The sequence below is a fragment of the Lucilia cuprina genome, chromosome 4 (genome assembly GCF_022045245.1).
Source record: "Lucilia cuprina isolate Lc7/37 chromosome 4, ASM2204524v1, whole genome shotgun sequence".
Taxonomy (NCBI): domain Eukaryota; kingdom Metazoa; phylum Arthropoda; class Insecta; order Diptera; family Calliphoridae; genus Lucilia; species Lucilia cuprina.
This window is the reverse complement of record NC_060952.1, coordinates 101,029,918-101,049,458: the sequence shown is the minus strand read 5'-3', so window position 1 is coordinate 101,049,458 and position 19,541 is coordinate 101,029,918. Positions and strand designations below refer to the sequence as shown.

General features: G+C 29.3%; 1 protein-coding gene across 5 annotated transcripts in view; it reads left to right on the top strand.

The window, feature by feature from the left end:
* The window catches only part of LOC111674523, a 33,385-nt gene extending 17,089 nt beyond the window's left edge, over positions 1 to 16,296 (top strand). For 3 of the 5 annotated variants that reach the window (XM_023435143.2, XM_046947777.1, XM_046947776.1), the window contains exons 3-12: positions 7,062 to 7,634; positions 8,799 to 8,915; positions 8,996 to 9,428; positions 9,488 to 9,604; positions 9,672 to 9,803; positions 10,094 to 10,353; positions 11,292 to 11,436; positions 11,510 to 11,659; positions 11,725 to 11,902; positions 11,960 to 15,050. In XM_023435143.2, coding sequence (XP_023290911.2) covers positions 7,075 to 7,634; positions 8,799 to 8,915; positions 8,996 to 9,428; positions 9,488 to 9,604; positions 9,672 to 9,803; positions 10,094 to 10,353; positions 11,292 to 11,436; positions 11,510 to 11,659; positions 11,725 to 11,902; positions 11,960 to 14,859 — 4,992 coding nt within the window. In that variant the 5' untranslated portion in view covers positions 7,062 to 7,074 and the 3' untranslated portion in view covers positions 14,860 to 15,050. Of the gene's footprint in view, positions 1 to 7,061; positions 7,635 to 8,798; positions 8,916 to 8,995; positions 9,429 to 9,487; positions 9,605 to 9,671; positions 9,804 to 10,093; positions 10,354 to 11,291; positions 11,437 to 11,509; positions 11,660 to 11,724; positions 11,903 to 11,959; positions 15,051 to 15,117 lie in introns of those variants that run through there. The other 2 variants (XM_046947779.1, XM_046947778.1) reach the window with 2 other exon arrangements.
* Positions 16,297 to 19,541: the final 3,245 nt, after the last annotated feature.

Genomic DNA, 19,541 nt, shown 5'->3' with positions numbered 1-19,541 from the left:
TTCTTCGAAAGTTGGTTTTTTATAAACATTAGCTTTTGCAAATGTTAAATTTATAATAATTTAACAAAAATAATTTTTAAATTTATAATAAATGCAGATTAGGAAAAAATTATTTAAAACTCTGATATCGCGTAATGAACAAATATAAATTTGTTTGTTGGGTAATAATAAAAAGGCTATGAAATAACATTCGTTTGCATAAATGTAATTAATTGTCATTTAAAACAATGTGAATATTTTCACTTTGTTTACATCATCGCACTCTTAATGTCTAATTGTACTTTTGTTGTTTGTTTTATGTAAAATTTTATGTCATCAACTTAGTTTTATTTTATTTAATTCCATGAAGACAGATTGTATGGATATTTGAACGTAGGAAAATAAATTTATTCTTTTTATACCCTCCACCATCAGTCGTAATAGAGGGTATATATAAGATTTTCATTCCGTGTGTAACACCAAGAAATATTCATCTTAGACCCAAAAAGTGTATATATATCCTGTGTTCTTTTAAAATTCTAAGTTGATTATGCTATGTCCGTCTGTCTGCCTAGATCCTAAATCAACCAAATTCACCAAAAATATTATTTGTTGTGGTCCAACGCAAAATCGGTTTACGGCGTAAAAAGTTATGAGTAAAAATTTTAGAATACCTCGAGAAAAATTAAAAAAAAAAATTAAAGTTAGCTCCCATATATTGTCCATTTTCGAAAATTACTTAAACATACATATTTAATCGAAATATAAAGCACTCTAACTTGTTGTTATACTATAATTTCTTCTAGGTTTTCTTGAGAAATTTTACAAATGTTTTAAAAAAAGATGAGATCTAACTAACCACGAAGCCAAAAGCCTATTTGATGATTATTATTAATCTACTCGACTTTAACTTTTAAACAATAAAATTCAAATCATATTGTATATGGGAATTTTGTTTCTGTTGTTAATTGTTGGTTATATTGTTTAAAAAACAATACATACATATTTTTCAAATTTTCCCATGAAATTTTAAAACAGAAGTCGAATTTTAGATAACAGCATGAAAGGCAATTACATATGTATTTGTATTGTTTATTTTTTTTTATTTCTGAAAATTAAATTAATCTTTTGTGATGTTAATATATTTTTATTAATGAAAAATATATTTTGTGTGTTATTAAAGGGAGAAATTGTTTAAAAGCCTTTAAAATATATTTAATAATTTTTAGAACACCCAAAAAATATATTCTATTGTATAAACACATATTTGACATTTTATCTTAATTTTAATTTATGTCAAAGAAGGTTTGACATAAATAATTTCCGTAAGAGTTGATATTATCAATATTAAGATGACTCAAAACAGCATCACAGATTGGAATTTAGAAAGAAAATCCGTTAACCCTTTTTATCTAAAAATTTGTAAAATATTAATAATTACTAAAATTTAATTGTGAATTTAATTTACATACAAAACATAAATACATAAATAAATATGTATGTGTGTTGGTATATTGATTATGGACATACATATACATACATATTTGGTATACCATAATCATACTTAACGTGACAAAAAACAATGTATACAATGAATAGATAAGTTATCGTCGATATTGAAATAATGTTTAAAATTAGAACGGATTTTTAAAACATCAAAGACAGAAGGAAGTATGCAACAATCGATTGGTTAAATGGCTGTCTAAATTGCTGTCCGTTGGTCCGTGAAATTATATTATATAAGTAGTCGGTGTTGTAGAAGATTGTACATAGATTCTTAAACACATACACAAAAAAAGCTCAAAGTTAACGTTCTTGTTCTTGTTGTCCTTGTAATATAATTAAAATCAAATACAGAAACAATATTTAAACATACATACTTACAAATAAGTTACATACGAAAACTTTCACATTCAGATGGAAAACATATGTTATATCCAGGGATGGACTACAAAACAAAAGTTTAAACATTAACATATCTTCTTCTTTTATATATCATTACCAAAAGTTATAGTGTTTTAGTTATAGTGGCTATTGTCATTAATACACCGTGTTCCTAGGATTAAACAAAATTTATAAACAATTATTGTTTGTCTAATTTTTATAAGCATTAAGTGGGGTTGTCTGGAGGAAAGAAAGATAGTATTAACCTATCTTACACCTATTTTATCGATGTACTAGCATTTTTAAGTCCGTACTGAGCTTTAAAATCATTTCCTGAACATTTACACCACAAATTTAATTTATAAATATGTCTTTGCGCTGTTATATGGTAAGAAACAGGTGATGGATTATGAAACGCTGCTTAGTCCTTTAAACTGAAGTAGTGTTATCTAAAATAGAATTGTACAAAATTTTCCAACCCAAGTTTACGGAAAAGGAAAATAAATCCACAATTCGATACTAGTACTAATGTGCTGGTAAAGAAAATGATTTTATGGTTACGAAATACATACATATGTATATGAACAATGTACATGTATGTATGTAATGATAACGTGTGTCTAACTTTACTTATTGATAAAAACGAGCATGCTTGTTGGCGGGCATTCAAGCAGAAGAATAAGAACTGAAAACATATTGTTTGTTATTGATTTATAAAATTTTTATTTGCGCTTACCTTCGTGAAAAGGTATACTCATACATATGTATAAGTTCATAATATCCTTAATAAAATTTTGGGACCTTAAAAGGTACATATACAATTTCTGACCATTAGTTTGTTTTTATAGGTCCGTCCGACTGTCTGTCTGTTGAAATCAATTTTCAGAAGATCCCAGACATCTTCCAAATTTTCATCAAATAATTTTAATTGAAAATTAAATCTCTCTTAAGATGCGTCAAAGACGAACAAATAACTATTATTAGAAAAACTGTTTTAAATTTTTCAAGTTGTATTAAAATTTTTTATTTAAAGGAAGGTGTTATAAATAGAAGAAATATCAGATTATCTAGAATATTTTGTCAGAGTTTGAGGTCAATGTCATCTATATCGATTTGGTCAGTTTGGAACTTGAAAACTTTCGACACTTTAACAATACATTTTTCGTCTAACGAATTTACTTTATTAGTTTCAATATCATGACTGTCCATTGTCTATTTATACGATGGAACGTGCGTGACATTTTGAAAAATCACGTCTAAGAGCACCAAGTAATCTATGTATGTACATAAAAACTCATTTCTACACATACTTATATGTACATGTATGCATGTATGTATATTTGGTGTTTTATTAAGTTTGTTACAAAGAAAATGAAGACATTCCAATACCAAAACAATTAAAGGGGATCAATTATCAACAAATAATGGATGTACTGTAAGTGACAAATTGTTTTTATTTTAAACTTTCTATAAAAATTATTTTTAGTTTGATTGGCAATAACTTTAAATGAGCCAAATTTGTTATAGATTATGTAAAGCTACTTTGTGCTGTTTTTTATTTTTATTCGCAAAGAAAAAGTTTCTCTTTTAAAAATTAAATTTTTACCATTTCAACAAAGCATTATTTGCGAAATTAATTTAAGTTTGGAATTATTTTTAATCTCCGTATACAATTTTTTAGAAAATAGTTCTATTGATTCTTTTAAAATTCCTAGGAATATGGAGCAACTTTTGTTATATTTACTTTAATAATTATTTTAAACCTAGATTTTATTTGAAAATATTTCAACAAAACAAATAAAAAAATATAGATGGACGAATCGACTATATACCAGTAAAAAGTAATTTTTTTAAGCTTCTGTGAAGTGAGTTAAATAATTTTAGTTTTAGGTTATTATGTTAACTGTGTGTAATTCCTTTATTTATATTAATTTGATTACAGATCCAAATTTTTAAAATAATTCAATAAAACTTGTTATATGATCTTTTTTTTGTGCGAAGCCTTTTAAAAATGGTTAATAAAGTTCTATTGCAACTAAACCGCCCGGAATGAAACTTAAATCATATTTAATGTTCATAACTTTTATGTGAGAATAAATGTTTGGTCACGCCTGACCATTTATGTACACACATACATATTTAGATAGTGACCTTTTTGCGTTTCACTACTAAAAAAAATTAAATAAAAAAACAGAAAAAATACTTTAATTCACATTTATGATTTAATTTTACGGATTTATGTATCTTTTTTGTTTTAAATACATGTTTTAAATACGTTAAAATGAATAAGTAGCTATTTAAGGAAATAATGTTTATTAAATATTAAAAAAATACATTTTACGAATAAAAATATCTAAGAAGTTGCACTCTTTTCTTTCAAAGGAGCCCGCAGCAATATTTTTTAAAACATTGGGTCAAGGACGTATGTATATAAGAGAATATGTAAATAAATGTACACATAAAGATCTAAATCTACAAAAATAAATGTATGTACATAAAGGTTTAACAATAATTTTAAATTCGAGGCTAAAAATGTACATACATATTAACGTACATAACTACATACGTATGCACATATGTGTGTACACGCAAAGAAAAAACATGATTGTGGTAACAATGTTCAAAAAACAATACATTATGGTTTATGAAGAAATAGATGTAACATATTGGTACAGTGAATTTAGTAAAGTTGAAGTTACTATGTCGAACTATATTTTTTCTCTGCATGTATGTACTATGTATGCATTTTGTTCTAGATACAAAATAAATTTAAAATTCGTTTACAACAAAACGATTTATTATTTTATTATAGCATTGAAAAATTTAACTGGTTTTCTTAATACTATAAAAAGTGAAATATTGACACATTTTTAATGCTTAAGACGAAAAGAGGAAAAAAAAAATAATTGGCTGACTGACTGCCTGATGGATTCAATAAACGAAATAGCATGACAGTCTCTCTAATTATAAATGTTGTCTTTGTTGAGTTTCTTTAGTGTTATTTAAACAATTCGAATCTATTGCAATAAGCACCCAAGAAAAGTAAACAACTGATGAAACCACTAACCAACCAACCAACTAACAACTAGCAGTTCCTCTACAAAGTAACGTTATTTCGTAACCATATTAATATTTATTTCAAGGAATTCCTTATATGCAACATATGTCTTCTATGTTGTCATTCAGTTGGACTAAAGCAGTGATTCACAATCTTTTTTATATGATACACTTAAAAATCTTTCGCGCCAAACAGTACAAAAACATGAACTTATGTATTTATACATATTCAAACATATGCATGTATGTAGTTCCTATATCATGAACAACGATTAGAGTTTTCACCAAAAGTGAAAAATATTTATTGCGAAAGCTATATGCACTAACGGAGCGTATGTTGGGAAACACTTTACTATCACATTGATTTGTTGTTGACGTGACCCTTTATAGATTTCAACAAGTAGCAAAAATTTAACAAAATAAAAATTTTAGATACATATTAAAAAAATATAGAAATTGTAATAATATTTAAAATAAAACTTCAATTATTATTATACAGAGCAAAAATAAAACGAAGTACTTCCAAAAGAATAACATTTATCACCACTTAAAAAGTAGCACTAAATGAATTTGTTTACCTTCTGTGGAAGTGGTGTTTATTGACTTCCAAAGAAGTGAAAAGATATATATAGTGCGACAATTTAACCTCCTGATAACTTCCAAAAAAAGAACATCAAAATTACTTTCTAAGAATGACTTCAACTATAGCGAATAAAAGAACATCTCTCCTATGACAAGCCTGTGTTAAAATCATCACTTCTTCAGGTCTTTTTCAATTCTTCCATGGAGTAAATTCTACTTTTTTTTCGCTTCTTTGGAAGTTCCTTTTTCGCTGGGAAATTATTGCATATATTTTGCACATTTCATATTTTTTAATTGGTATACCAAAAATTGGTTTGTTTTCTTTGTGTTACGCATTTTACAATAAATTTGATTACATATTAGATTTTTTTATATAAATTTAAAAAAATTATTAAGCTACAAAATACTAGGTTTCATCTCTAAAACTATGAAATTAAATTTTACATAGTTTTAGTTATTTTTTAAAACGTGAAAGTATTATGAGTTTATGCTGATGAATTATTTTAATTTTTATTTTTTGCAATTTCTTTCCAAAAACTTGCAAATAAAAAAATTCGAAAAAATTGTCCTAAAAATAAAGATAATTTTCAATGCATTGGAACTAAGTTAATATCTCTGTCGGTTTGAAAAATATAGGCATTTGAAGTAGCTTTTTCAGTATTAATATTTGTTTAATTTTGCAAAAAAAATTTTCGCCGCATTTGAAAACATAATTTTAATTATATTTCATTCTTATGTATGAATTCATAGTTAATTTGTTTAAATTGCTAAAAATTTTGCATATATGTGAATTTATTTTTGAGGTTATGAAATCGGTATTTAGGTTGTAAAATTGTAGATCCTTAAATATTTTAATGCGCACCTGATTTTGGCATAACACAAAAATAAAGCTATTATTTGACACTAATATTATCGCAAAATCATATGGCGCTATAGTTGTCTGAAAGCAAAATGGTTTTTAGATAAACGGCACTATAGAAGAAGAATTTTTTTCTTTCGCAATATCTACCTAATCAATCCATATAATTTACTACATAAAATTTACAAAATTTTTGCATCACGTCTTTAGTACAAAGAAAAATCAATTTTAATTTTGCAAATCAATTTTAAAATTATCATAAAAGAATTTACGAGGTATTACAATTGTAAATTGTAAGCGTAGATTATGAGGTAAAAAAATGTAAAATTGTAATACAATTGCATAGGAAAGTGGCAACATTGTTTGGTGATTGCTAAACGTGTTTTAAAACGAGATGCATGGTCAAGTCCTCTTGTTCGAATGAAAAGTTACCACTTTAAGCAACTGGAACACAACAAGTGTTCTACATAGTAAATTATTTTACTTGTCTTGTCTTACGCTTATACACACAAATTTATTTTGATGTTTACAAAAAAACGTTTTACAATACCCAGCACATATTTTAAAATTGTAAAATTTGTGTGCTCTCATTTTAATTAGAAAATTTGTTAATTATTCGGATTCATCATATATTAATTTGTAGAAAAATATTAAATACTGACTAATTCTTAATGTACTTTGCTATTGTTTGTCTTTATAGCTAATGCTTTTTAATGATGCTTTTGCCTTCAGGGCGATCAAATAGCGATGTACATCCAGTAAATAATACAAGACGGCCTCAATTTTCGACAAGAACATCATCACCACAGTTGAACATAAATTCCGGTAAAAACACAGAAAATGGCGGTTACGCATCACCAGAGTCTGTTTCAACACCTGCACCTATGGCTACTACAGGTTCCGAACAGTATAAAAACTCATATTCTGCTCCTAATTCAACACTATCAACACCACCTTCGAACCATCAATCATATACAATTGAATTGGCCAGCAATGGTACAATTGCCGCAACAGGAAACGTGTTACTGTCGAATTCCCCCGGAAGTCAAAGTGAAACCGGAACTGCAACAGCTGGACGTTATACAAACGGTCCCAAAGTTACATTCTTGGCAAATGGCAATATTAGCTCAAGCACAGGTGCTTTGACTCCAATGAATTCGACTTCCCCCGGAAATTGGGAAGATATTGATAGACAATTAGAAGCTGTACAAACAAAACTTAAAGAAGGTTGGAGTGCCCATTTGGGCAAGGAAGGACGTCTCTATTACTGCAAGTATGTTAAAAAAAATTAAGAAATTATTCAAAATAGTGCACTAGTTAGAATCGATGTTAATTAGGATAGAACTGTCTGAAATTAAAACTACAACTTTTATTATGAAACATTTTTAACTTCAAACAATCGATTGAAATAAATCAAGTTTATACATTATTTCCAAATAAAATATTTCAATTATTATAAATGCCATTTAATGGACCAAATTATTCGGAAACCGAATACAAATTATTGTAAGATATACATGTACACATATTTATGTATGATGTGCCCGGAGAATAAAGGTACATAGAAAAGGTCGAAATTTAATTAGTTATCAACGTTATCACCCCAACATGGACAATCAGTGGCCATTCATCATATTAGATGTTGATTATTAATGGCTTTTACTTTTTCGTTTCATTAGGGTGTATGTTTTTATACAGAGCAAAAAATATAGGTTTTAGATTGCATTTATGCAGAAAGTTAGTTCTTTTATTCTATTTATAATAATATATTGTTAATAATTCTTGTCTAATAAAATAAATTAAATATATTTTCTTACTTTTACAATAAAATACTAATTATGGTGACATGTATAAATACATAATACATACAGATGTAAGTTTTTGTTATCATAAATTATGAAACAACACCTTTATTTGGAGATCGTCAGCTTATGTGCATGTTATTTACATTGCCTTCTTATTATCGTTGAAATCTAGAGCATAAAATATAAATGTGAACTAGCCTAATATAGTGCAAGTACATCAATTTACATATTAGTGATTGCAGAGGTTTGTGTTTTAGCCAATGTTTTCTTTCATTCATTTGTCAGTTATTCAATCAGAACAAAGAGCTTTTAATGAGTTCATTATTAAATGTTTATTTCTCTGTATGATCAAATTAATTCCATGATAATTAGCAATTACATACCTTGAACAAATTATGTACATATAGTACAGTGCTTATATATTCATAGTTAATTAATATTTTATGCATTATGCAATATCTGTATACATAGATACATGTATTTGAACAATTAGTCGACTCAGTGAGAAGACGTGTTGGATGAATTTGTTTCAAAATTAGTAAAAGCAATCTTTCAATAAGTGTTTAGAGAATAAATACATATTCCGAAAATAAAACAGGATTATTTATACTTTTATTGGTGGTTTCTTTTAGTCATACAACTCAAACATCGGGATGGTTGCCATCCTGTGAGGACTGGAGTAAACAGGAGGAGTTGCCATATGGTTGGGAAAGGGCCATAGATTCGAAAGGTCGCTCTTATTTCATAAAGTTAGTATCACGCTAAAATCAATTTGCGATTTTTTAAGAAATGGAGTTCATTTGAATAATCTGGTTATTTTTATTTGTAGCCATATAAATAAAACTTCAACATATGAAGCGCCCGAATGTATAAAGTGGGATGAAAACCCTCCAGAACCTCGGGTCGTGGTCTTACAGCGTAGTTCTACCATGGGATTTGGCTTTGTTGCCGGCAGTGAACGGCCTGTGATCGTTCGATTTGTTACAGAAGATGGGCCGAGTATGAATAAACTTCAGCCTGGAGATCAGATATTAGCTGTAAATGGTGAAGATGTAAAGGATGCTCCAAGAGATCGTGTAATACAATTGGTTAGAGCTTGTGAGACTCAAGTAACTTTATTAGTATGTCAACCTGCACACAATGTAATACCGGGACGTAAATCGACTTTATTGTCGGCGGGAAAACGTGCAAAACTAAAAACTCGACCAAGCCGAGTACGTTTTGCTGAGAGTGTTTGCGTTAACGGAGCTCCGTTATTTCCGGTATGTTAATTATGTTTATTTAATAATGTATATCTTTACTCATATGATTGCTAATACAGCCCTCTGCCTTTTCTCTGGGAGATATTTGTGTTCCACCTATGGCGAATGTTTTAAAGGTATTTTTGGAAAATGGTCAAACCAAGTCTTTTAAATATGATGCAACTACAACTGTACAGGTAAATAATATACTAACAACCTAATTATATAAATAAAATAATTGTAATTATTTAATGTTTTATTCAGGATGTGGTTTCCTCTTTATTGGACAAGTTATGTTTTGTATCTGGTGAAATATTTAGTCTCGTATTGGAACATGTTAAAAGCCTCAAACGCAATAAGCTGACATTACTGGATCCCGAAGAATCGTTAGCTAAAGTTAGTATTGTATTATATACAGAATGTCAAGTACAACGAATTTTCGTAGGAATATAATGCATTAGCGAGAAACTGCAGACCTTATCTAACACATACATACAAAAACTCACTACTAAAATTGCATTTATTAAAACAAAATATAAAAAAACAAATTTTTTTTTGAAAAATTTTGAATTTTTTTAAAGTTTCTAAATTTATTTATTAAATTGTGTTTCTATTCATACTTTAATGTAGTCAATGCAAAACTTTTTCCATTGTTATTTTTTTTTAATTATTTTTATTATCAATAGATTGCTTCTCGTCCAGGAGCACATAAATTACGGTGCTTGTTTCGTGTCACTTTCGTGCCTATTTCTGCAGCGGAATTGGCTCAAAAGGATCTTAATTCTTTGGATTATTTGTATCTACAATGCTGCAATGACGTAACTCAAGAACGTTTCGCTCCCGAGCTTCAACCTGATGTGGCTTTGCGATTAGCCGCTTTACATATGCACCAACATGCTTTGGCAAATAATGTGTCGGCGTCAAAGCTAACGGTGAAGGTAGTTGAGTAAGTTCATTGATAAAAAAAAAAACGCCCAGAAGTCCCCAATTGTCACCAAAATACAAGTTACTGATATTACCGTTGAAATAATAATTTAGTTTTTAGAGATACCATTTCTCAAGGTTTTTTTCCTGACGTCAATTTCTTTATAAATTTTGACTTTTCAAAACTTATTTTCTATCCGATATTATATGTATATGTATATCAATATATGCCAATAAACTTTTGTTTGATATACAACACATTATGAATCCATTGGATTATTGAAATAACAGAAAATTAACAGAAATACCTATCTACCTAAACAATTGTAAAAAATATATTTGCTGTAAATGACATATTGAATGTTGTTTACATAACTAAATGCGAGTTTCTTAGTAATCAGTTTAAAGTGAATTATTTTAAACTCAAAACTAATTTTCGAATATAAAAATAATACAAATTAAACCAAGTAACCGAGTGTTGACAATTTAGATTAAACTGGCTTTAAACTTATAATTTAGATTATCTTAAACAGTAAATGCCACCCTTAAATAAATTAAGTAAATCGATGTATAAATAAAAAAATATACAATGGCCTTCGTTAGGTTAGTGGTTAGTGTTCTAGTCTGGTAGACCGGAGGTGTTGGGTTCGATTCCCATCCGCGGCACTGGTTAATGAGCGCACAACAGGCCCGATACAGGCCTAGGTGTATTTCTTCGGATTTGATGTGTATACATCCTCCTTTCAAACTAACTAACTAACTAATATATCTGAACCAGCAAATTGATGATACACCATTAAAAGCGTAAAACGAAAAATAAAACCTTCATCAAGTATGTAATAGCATGAAAATGCAATCTTAAAACAAACCAAGCATTAATTTTCGACGGGAACATCAGCACCTTATTACTTCAACATCCTAATGTGCATGTATTAAAAGTAGTAATCTTTTTTATTCCAGGCGTGAATTCGGGTTGGAACGTTTCGTGCCGGGCTCACTTTTTGAAGGTATGAAACGGAAAGAATTGAGACGATTAATTTCACACTTTCTGAAAATGAATGCCGAGATGACAGGTTCATCAACTAAAGTGTTAACACAACTCCAGGTGCTTTATATATATATTATTATATGAACTTGATCTTAAATTATATTTGAATATGTTTTCATATAAATTGCAGGCCAAATTGCACTACTTGGACATTATTGCAAGCTTACCTAGTTACGGGGCTAAGTGCTTTAGCACAAACCAAAGAGAAGGTGTCGAGAGGGTTCTTTTAGTGAGCCCACGGTTTGGCTTAAGTCAAATATCGAGTGCCAGAAATTCAGTCGTACGTATTTTCTATTCGAGTACATTTTTTCAAAACGAATTCAAAAACTTTTAATTTATTTTAAGCCGCAACCTATATCTGCTATAGAAGATTTTAGTCACATCATTGTTCAGAGAGAAGATGACATTACATGTAGTGTCACTATTTATATGCAGGGGGATCGCTCCGTAAAATTTTTTATGGAGGATCGAGATGCATGTGAGTTTTCCTTGTGCTTAGCTGGCTATTATAGGTTATTGACGGGTGAGTGAACAATTTCCAAAGTAAGAATGTCAATAAAAACTATGTATTTAATTGCAGGCAAAGTTCTCCCAGTCTCACGAGAACGAGAGACAATTGATGAGGACAATCCCCCATCATACCTTGCTCAACACACAGTACTACCAGCATTTTGGAGTTATTTACTACCGTTTCACAACAGAGCTCATAGCATAAATTTCCTTATGCCACCGCCGTATCACCCCAGCAAATTAAAATCACAGCACAGTGAAGAAGCTGGTCATCTACAGGAGCAATCCGAGAGTATGACAAACAAAACACTAATTATATCAGAATGTTCTCATCTACATTCAAATTTGCCTTTGCTCTCTTCAACAGTCATGGACTTAGATATTCATAGTGTCATGGCAACTGAACTTTTAGAAGAAGCCAAAGATTCCGGAATGAGTGATAGCAGCGGTGGTGGCAGCAATTGTGGAGATCGTGCTAATAACAACTTAAGCAACACGGCTAAAATGGAAGCCAAAAATGAGGAAGTGTTTAGGCGGGTGCAGGAAATGCAAAAAATGGTTGAAAACTCTGAACAGTATTTGAATGAGCAAGGAGAACTAGTACAGAACTTTAGATTGACAAATACTAGTTCAGCTGTGGTGTCCTGGCAAAGTCCAACGAGTGCTCTGAGTTCCTCGAATATAAATTCGAGTGCAGTCATAGAATTTGACAGCGATTGCGACAGTCTCAACAGCAGTAAATTATCTTCGAACGAAGAAACTCCACAACAGGGCTCGTTGAAACACAGTGACTCATTGGTTCTATTGGCGGAAACAATAAATCATGATTTAAGTGGTATTACGCAAGGTTTAAATTCCATTGGTGAGCATACAATTGAAGTCAGACGGAAAAAACCTACACTCGTAGATACATCAAGTCCAAGGCCGGAACGAAAAATAAACGGTTTTAGCCAGTTGCTAAGTAACCTGCAAGCGTTAGGTACAGATTTTTCACAAAGTGAAAGTGATTCCGAATCCATAGCATCGCCCACAAATTCACCCACTGCTCGAAGGCCTTCATTACTGAATACAAATGACAAATCTAGTCGTAAACAAAATTTAGCATACCGTTCAAGTTTCGGGCTCCACAGTCCAGACAGTAGTAATTTCGGTATGGAAACTAAAGACTATAATCTGAAAGAATATCTAAAGCAACTAAAGGAAATAAGTAATGTAGATGATTTCAATCAGGACACAGACGTCGCCGCTAAAAAATTATCCGAAATTTATGGTTTTGAAATACGTGAAGATACTTTCATTGAGACCGACACGGATTTAATAGACTTACGTGCCATACCACCCCCGCAAACACCAGATGAATTAGATGCTCTATCTTTACTTAATGCACCACCAAAGGGATTTGGTGACTTTACAAAGAAAACATTAAACGATGTAAGACAAGAGCATGATTTAGACAAATTTTTGGAAAAAGTGGTTGTGGCTCCGCCTACACAGAAGGCAACCCCCGCTAAAGAATTAACACCGGAGGAGATAATGTCATTTATAATACCTCCGCCTCCCGATCTAGATGAAGTTGATATCATTACCAAAAAAGAAGAGTTAGAGTTTAACGAGAGCTTATACAGCAATTCATCTGCAACTAACAGATTTGCTAAGCCACCATTGGCGCCAAAACCTAATGAAGATTTAAAGAAAGTTGAAAATAAGAATCACATTATTGAATATGCCACCGTGGAAAGGAAAAGTAAATTTTCCTGCTGTCCCAAATCCAAAAAAGAAGAAACCACCGATGCATGTGCAGAAATTGTTGAAACTCTTAAACCACCCCCTAGATCACAATCCTCAGAACAAACAGTGCCTGTAAGACCACCAAAGAGTGCCGAACTAATGCAGCGTTATTCACCAAAAAAACTTAACCAAATTTCATCACCCTTGCCGCAAAGAAATGGTTTACCGACAGATGTTTTCGAAAGTAATCCACCTATGCTGCCACCACGCACATCATTCAGTACTAGTCCACGCGCAGTTTCTCAGGAGGAACGCCAAAATATGAAGTCTACGGTGAGTCCCTCAGCCCCAAAGAAACCTCCACTACCTCCAATAACTGCGAGACCAATGTTAAGAAAAAGTCCTTTACCTATGAACTATCCCGGAGCAATTGATGTCTCTTCGCCTCCACCTACGCAACCACGAGTATTTCCAACCAATAACACGGCTGTACACAGCCTAACAGTAACTCCACCATCACAACCTCCGCCTTTACTACCTATGCAGCAACAGATCAATCAGCAGTCCGTTGCAAGTAATCGCGAATACCGAGATCAACGATATCCTCTTCCTCCTTATCCACTATTATCTTCTCCCCAAATGCAAAGGAAAATCCACAACACCAGCCCAATAAACCAAAGTCACATAAGTCTAAATTCACCGAGAGGTTTCAATAACACTAGCAATAAATTGATTATCAAAAATGGTCATATTATAGACCCGGAAGCTCTGTTGGTAAAAACTGATGTTGCAATGGCTGGGTTACTAGTCAAACTAGATCAAGTTGCGGCACAATGTACTGCAGCGCAATCTGCAGGCGGTGGATCTAGCATCGATGAAGATAAGTTTCAAAAAGCACGCAACGAATTAACCGAACAAACATTAGTATTAGTAACTGCCTCGAAATATTTAGTCGTTGCCATGTCTGACATGACACTGTCTTCATTGCCGGAGCATCTGACTTCATGTCTTACTGCCATAAGACGGGTAACAGAATTGGCACAAGATATGACACGACATACGTCGTCTCCTCTTCAAACACGTAATATCGTGCTAAAAGTCCACGATGTCGCCTCATCATTTCGCGAATTAGTTGGAGTTCAAATGGGACCTCTAGGGGCTGGTCAGTTGGCTTTACAAGCCGAATGTTTAGCCAATGTTTTGGCTACGCTATTACGAAGTTTAAGAGTGTTTTCTCCTTAAAATAACTAACCAAATCTATTATCACATTCTTCGTTTATATTTCACCTCAATTTCCCATACATATCATTATTTTGTATAATTATTATTAAATTTTCTAAACATATCGTAAAAAGTTTATAAGTTGTATTTATTATAAATATTGTATATGTATGTATGAATGTATCTAAATAAAAGCATATGTACATATACAAATATATAATAAAACATGTATGTATAACAAATCTATTCTATTATAATTTTTCTTTTGTTCCGTTACAGGTTAGGAAATAATTTCCTCAATAACATTTTATAACACCATTCTATTTAACAGATATTCTAGATATATATAAGAATATAAAACTTACTCTAACATACAACTATTTACCATATAATACAAACTAAAAAACAATGAAATCTTCTCTAATCACATATACTTACTACATACATTCATTAATTTATTAGACAATTTTTAGGAGATTACGTATTATAAACATAGTATATACATACCATATGTTGTACTACATACAACACAAACATATTAATAGCCATATCTAACTTTAGTTTTGTCCCCTTAAATCTACTGAGATTAAAATACGATATCAAATATAATATTCAATAATAAAAGATCGATTAAAACAAATTAAAAGCAAATTTCATAAATTAAGGGAATCTTAAAATTTTACCACCTGTTTCTATATTTAAGGAAATGAAAAATTTACAAATGCAAAATTCTTGCTTGGAATATACAAACATACATAGATACCGAATATAATAAAATAATACCACTTTCTTTTTATCATGAATTCATACTACACCACTTTGATTTGATGATATTGAATATCAGATACATAAGTATGTATGTATGTATTATTATGCTTTTTAGATTGACAAATAAATATAAATTAAAATCTAAAGTCCCATTCAAAATGATGGCAAACGTTTTATAATTCTGGGTCATAATTATATTCTGTTTATATTTTAAACATCCTGTTTTGGATAATTAATTTTCGTGGTTTTATAAATATGATATCTTAAGGTCAATAAATTTTGATTTTTTTTAGTCAATAGATTTTAAATCTGACTTTAGTATACGATTCTATAAAAAAACTTAAAAAATTAAACGCACTAAAAATGCATAAAAGCAAAAACATGCAATTTTTTAAAAACAAATTTTAATACTAAATGTTCAATATATAAGTTGTATAATGACAAATTCTGGTAATTTCGTGGTTTTCGTAATATAGCGTTTAATACTTTCAAATCTGAACATTTAAAATATCATCACATCTAAAGGGTTAATGATAGCTTTTTTGCACAACTTTTCACAGCAAAAAATATACTTTGATTATGCGCAAAAAATATATAATTTTTATTTAAAAAAAGTGAATCTCCTTTTATATTAAAAATAGAATTTATAAAAATAATTTTAATGTAGTTAACTAATATGTAATGATTTATTTATTGAACGGTATATATATAAAACGATTTGAAAAGAAAATCAAAAAATATACAATATATTTGACCAAACCATAATCAAAATTTTAAATTGTGTGTGATAATATGTCAAATTTATTAATATTATATTAAAATTTATTTACTGCGTTGTTTCTTTGTAAAAAAAAACCTAACAATGGGTTATATATACATTTTTTATTTTCTAACTTTTGGGTGAAAACCATTAAAATGAGTGCTTGGAATTTTTAATAAATTGATTACATTTTTTATGGCATATCATTCATGGAAACTTTAAATACAAAGTTCCAAACAAACAACAAACGTTTTTAAAGTTAAAATTTGTTTATGAAGGGTATATATAAATATAATATATATATATATGATCCAGCTAACCAAATATTGACATGAGGACACAAATTTTGAAATATGGTATCTTAATATAAAATAAATTTTATTTTTCTGGGGATACACACTATATGCCCTCATGAGTGGCTGAATTTACTATACACATTAGTAATCCACTGCTATGCACTTAACTCGGTTTTCAAATCAGATGAATTTATTATTTGTTTAAAGTAGACTTTCTGTAATAAATGGTGAACAATTTATAACATCACAATATAAAACGAATTCTCTAAAATTTGGCATTCTTGAATAAAACTGATCACAATATTAAATTTTGTTCTACCATTTGAACCAAAAAAACAAAAAAAAACATAACTTATGTTCCAAAAAATTAAAGTCCGGAAATTTTTTCGTTTTAAGTTAAGTTCGAAAACTTTAATAATCTCAAAATCATGACGATTTACAAAAATATAATTTTATTTTCATTTGAGTCCAATTTAGGTCACTCAAACAGGTCTCTAATATATATATGTATATATAACAGCGCGGATACAAGGGGGAGGGAAAAAAGTAAATTTCCCTCTCCCAATTTTTCATACAAAATATAAAAAATTAGGAAAAAGGAAAAAAAATATATAAGTAAAAAAACAAAATTTCAACCACTCTTCCGAAATGCTCGAGCTAGATCGGCGGCTAATATATACATATACATACATTATTCTACTCCCAAGCAGATTATAACCAAACTTACATGTTATAACTTATTGCATTTTAGATTTTTTAAACTTTTCTATTATAACTTGTTACTTTGTTTTAATTAATTTGTATATACATACACACATGCATACATATCGCCCATATACAACTAAAGGTTACAACTCTAAGAACTCGGGTAAAAAATTTTCGAAAGATAGATTTCATTTTACTATTTTCTATGAAATTATTTATTAAGTCTAAGCTAATTTTTAGCTTACTAAATAATTTGTCTATAAAATAAACAAAAAAAAACGAATCGTTTACTCCAAGATTGGCCTAACTCTAAAAATTTCGTTTGGAGAAAAACTACTATTGTTAATATTTTGTATATTGATTTGCTTAAATCTTACGATAAATAATCAATTAAACCAGATTTAAATGACACAGTTTAATATTCATACATACATATGAACATAAGTATATTTCTAAACTTAAAACAAATGTACACTTATCAAATTGTAAATGGCATTATAAGTTTTAGGTTACAACAAAAAATACTTAACCTTATGAAAATTTAAGTTTTGTCAGTCACGTAGAGAATGACCAAATGTATAAGTTCTCCATTGAGGATAATTGATATTAAATCTATCTGAAAGTTTTGAACAAGTCGGATCAGGGCACACTATTCTGTGTCGGATATTGTAGCTAATGAGACTTTGTAGTTACAAATTAGGGCTATGTATGTACGTATACTATTATTAATAACTATTTTTACTACCAGATTTAAATTAACAGCATTTTCATTTCACTATAAAATTGAATCTTTACACACGAATCTTTTTTCAATGTTAACACGATGCACTATAACATTATAATATTGGATGAACAGATTTATAATATTAGAATTCTATACTAAGACTTTTTTCTAAGACAGCTATATCTTAAGAATAAATTAAATGTATACATATACAGACATAGTTCATTTGGAACTAAATGGTTCAGAAAACTTCTTATATTATTTTCTTCGACGAAGAAAACACGTGAACTAATGGATTTAGGTGAAATAAGAATATGTATATATATTTTTTTATTTTTTCATTGTTTTTCGGCAAAATTTTATATAATATGTATCTTTAATAAAATACTTTGAATAATATTTTAATTTCAGTTTTCCAAGTGTTCGAATAAGAAAAGAAATTTAGTTTTGAAAGGACTTTTTGTAAAACGATTTTCAATTATTAGGAAATTCGTTTTAGATACCAATGCAAACTTTTAAATGCAATATTTCCTTATTTTGTGTGACAATTTCACATACATACTGTTTTATCGGATTTGTAATTCGTAATTCGTAGACAATTCAAACTGTTGAACGTACAGCTAATGTAATACAAATCGCAATTGGGAGATGAATTAAGAATGAGAGTCTAAATGATCAAGGATCACAAAAGTTATAGCGGTTTTTAACTAAGTACTTCAAACAATTAAAATTCAGCGCAGTACATACATATCATAAGATTTATATTCCTCCATATTCTGCATTTTAATTCGAATCAAAGTATGTATGTATGTATGTATGTATGTATGTATGTATGTATGTATGTATGTATGTATGTATGTATGTATGTATGTATGTATATAAAAGTTCGAATAATTATGTTTATAGTGTATTGTTTTAATTTTAATGAAAATATGTGTGTATAGACACATTGTTTTTATTTGATCACATTAATTAAGTAAAACTATTTAAGCAAATATTATTATAATTATACATATTACAGATAATATTATCATTATTAACGGTTTACGCTTTATGAATTTTAAAAAAAAAATTGATAAAAAGTTATTTTAAAATCCAATTATTGAAGAAAAATTTAAAAATAAAAAATTATACATAATTTAAAAAAGCTGTGTTTTATTCGAAATTTATTATCAATATAATATCCCGTTTGGTTTTAAAATAAAAAAAGTTGTACATTCCAAGCAAAAAGTTACATGATAAAGATGTCGTTTAATCAGAGGCGTAAGTGATGACGAAGTGATTCGATTTAGATAAAACATGCATGATTTTAACATTAGCTGGTCATTTGGATATCATGTGTTTATGCGAGAATTTCGAATAATTGGACCAATACAAATTCGATGATTCGAAAAGGATGTTTCATTGATTCAAGCTATTGTTTAGTATGTATTTGCTGAAGATATTTTAA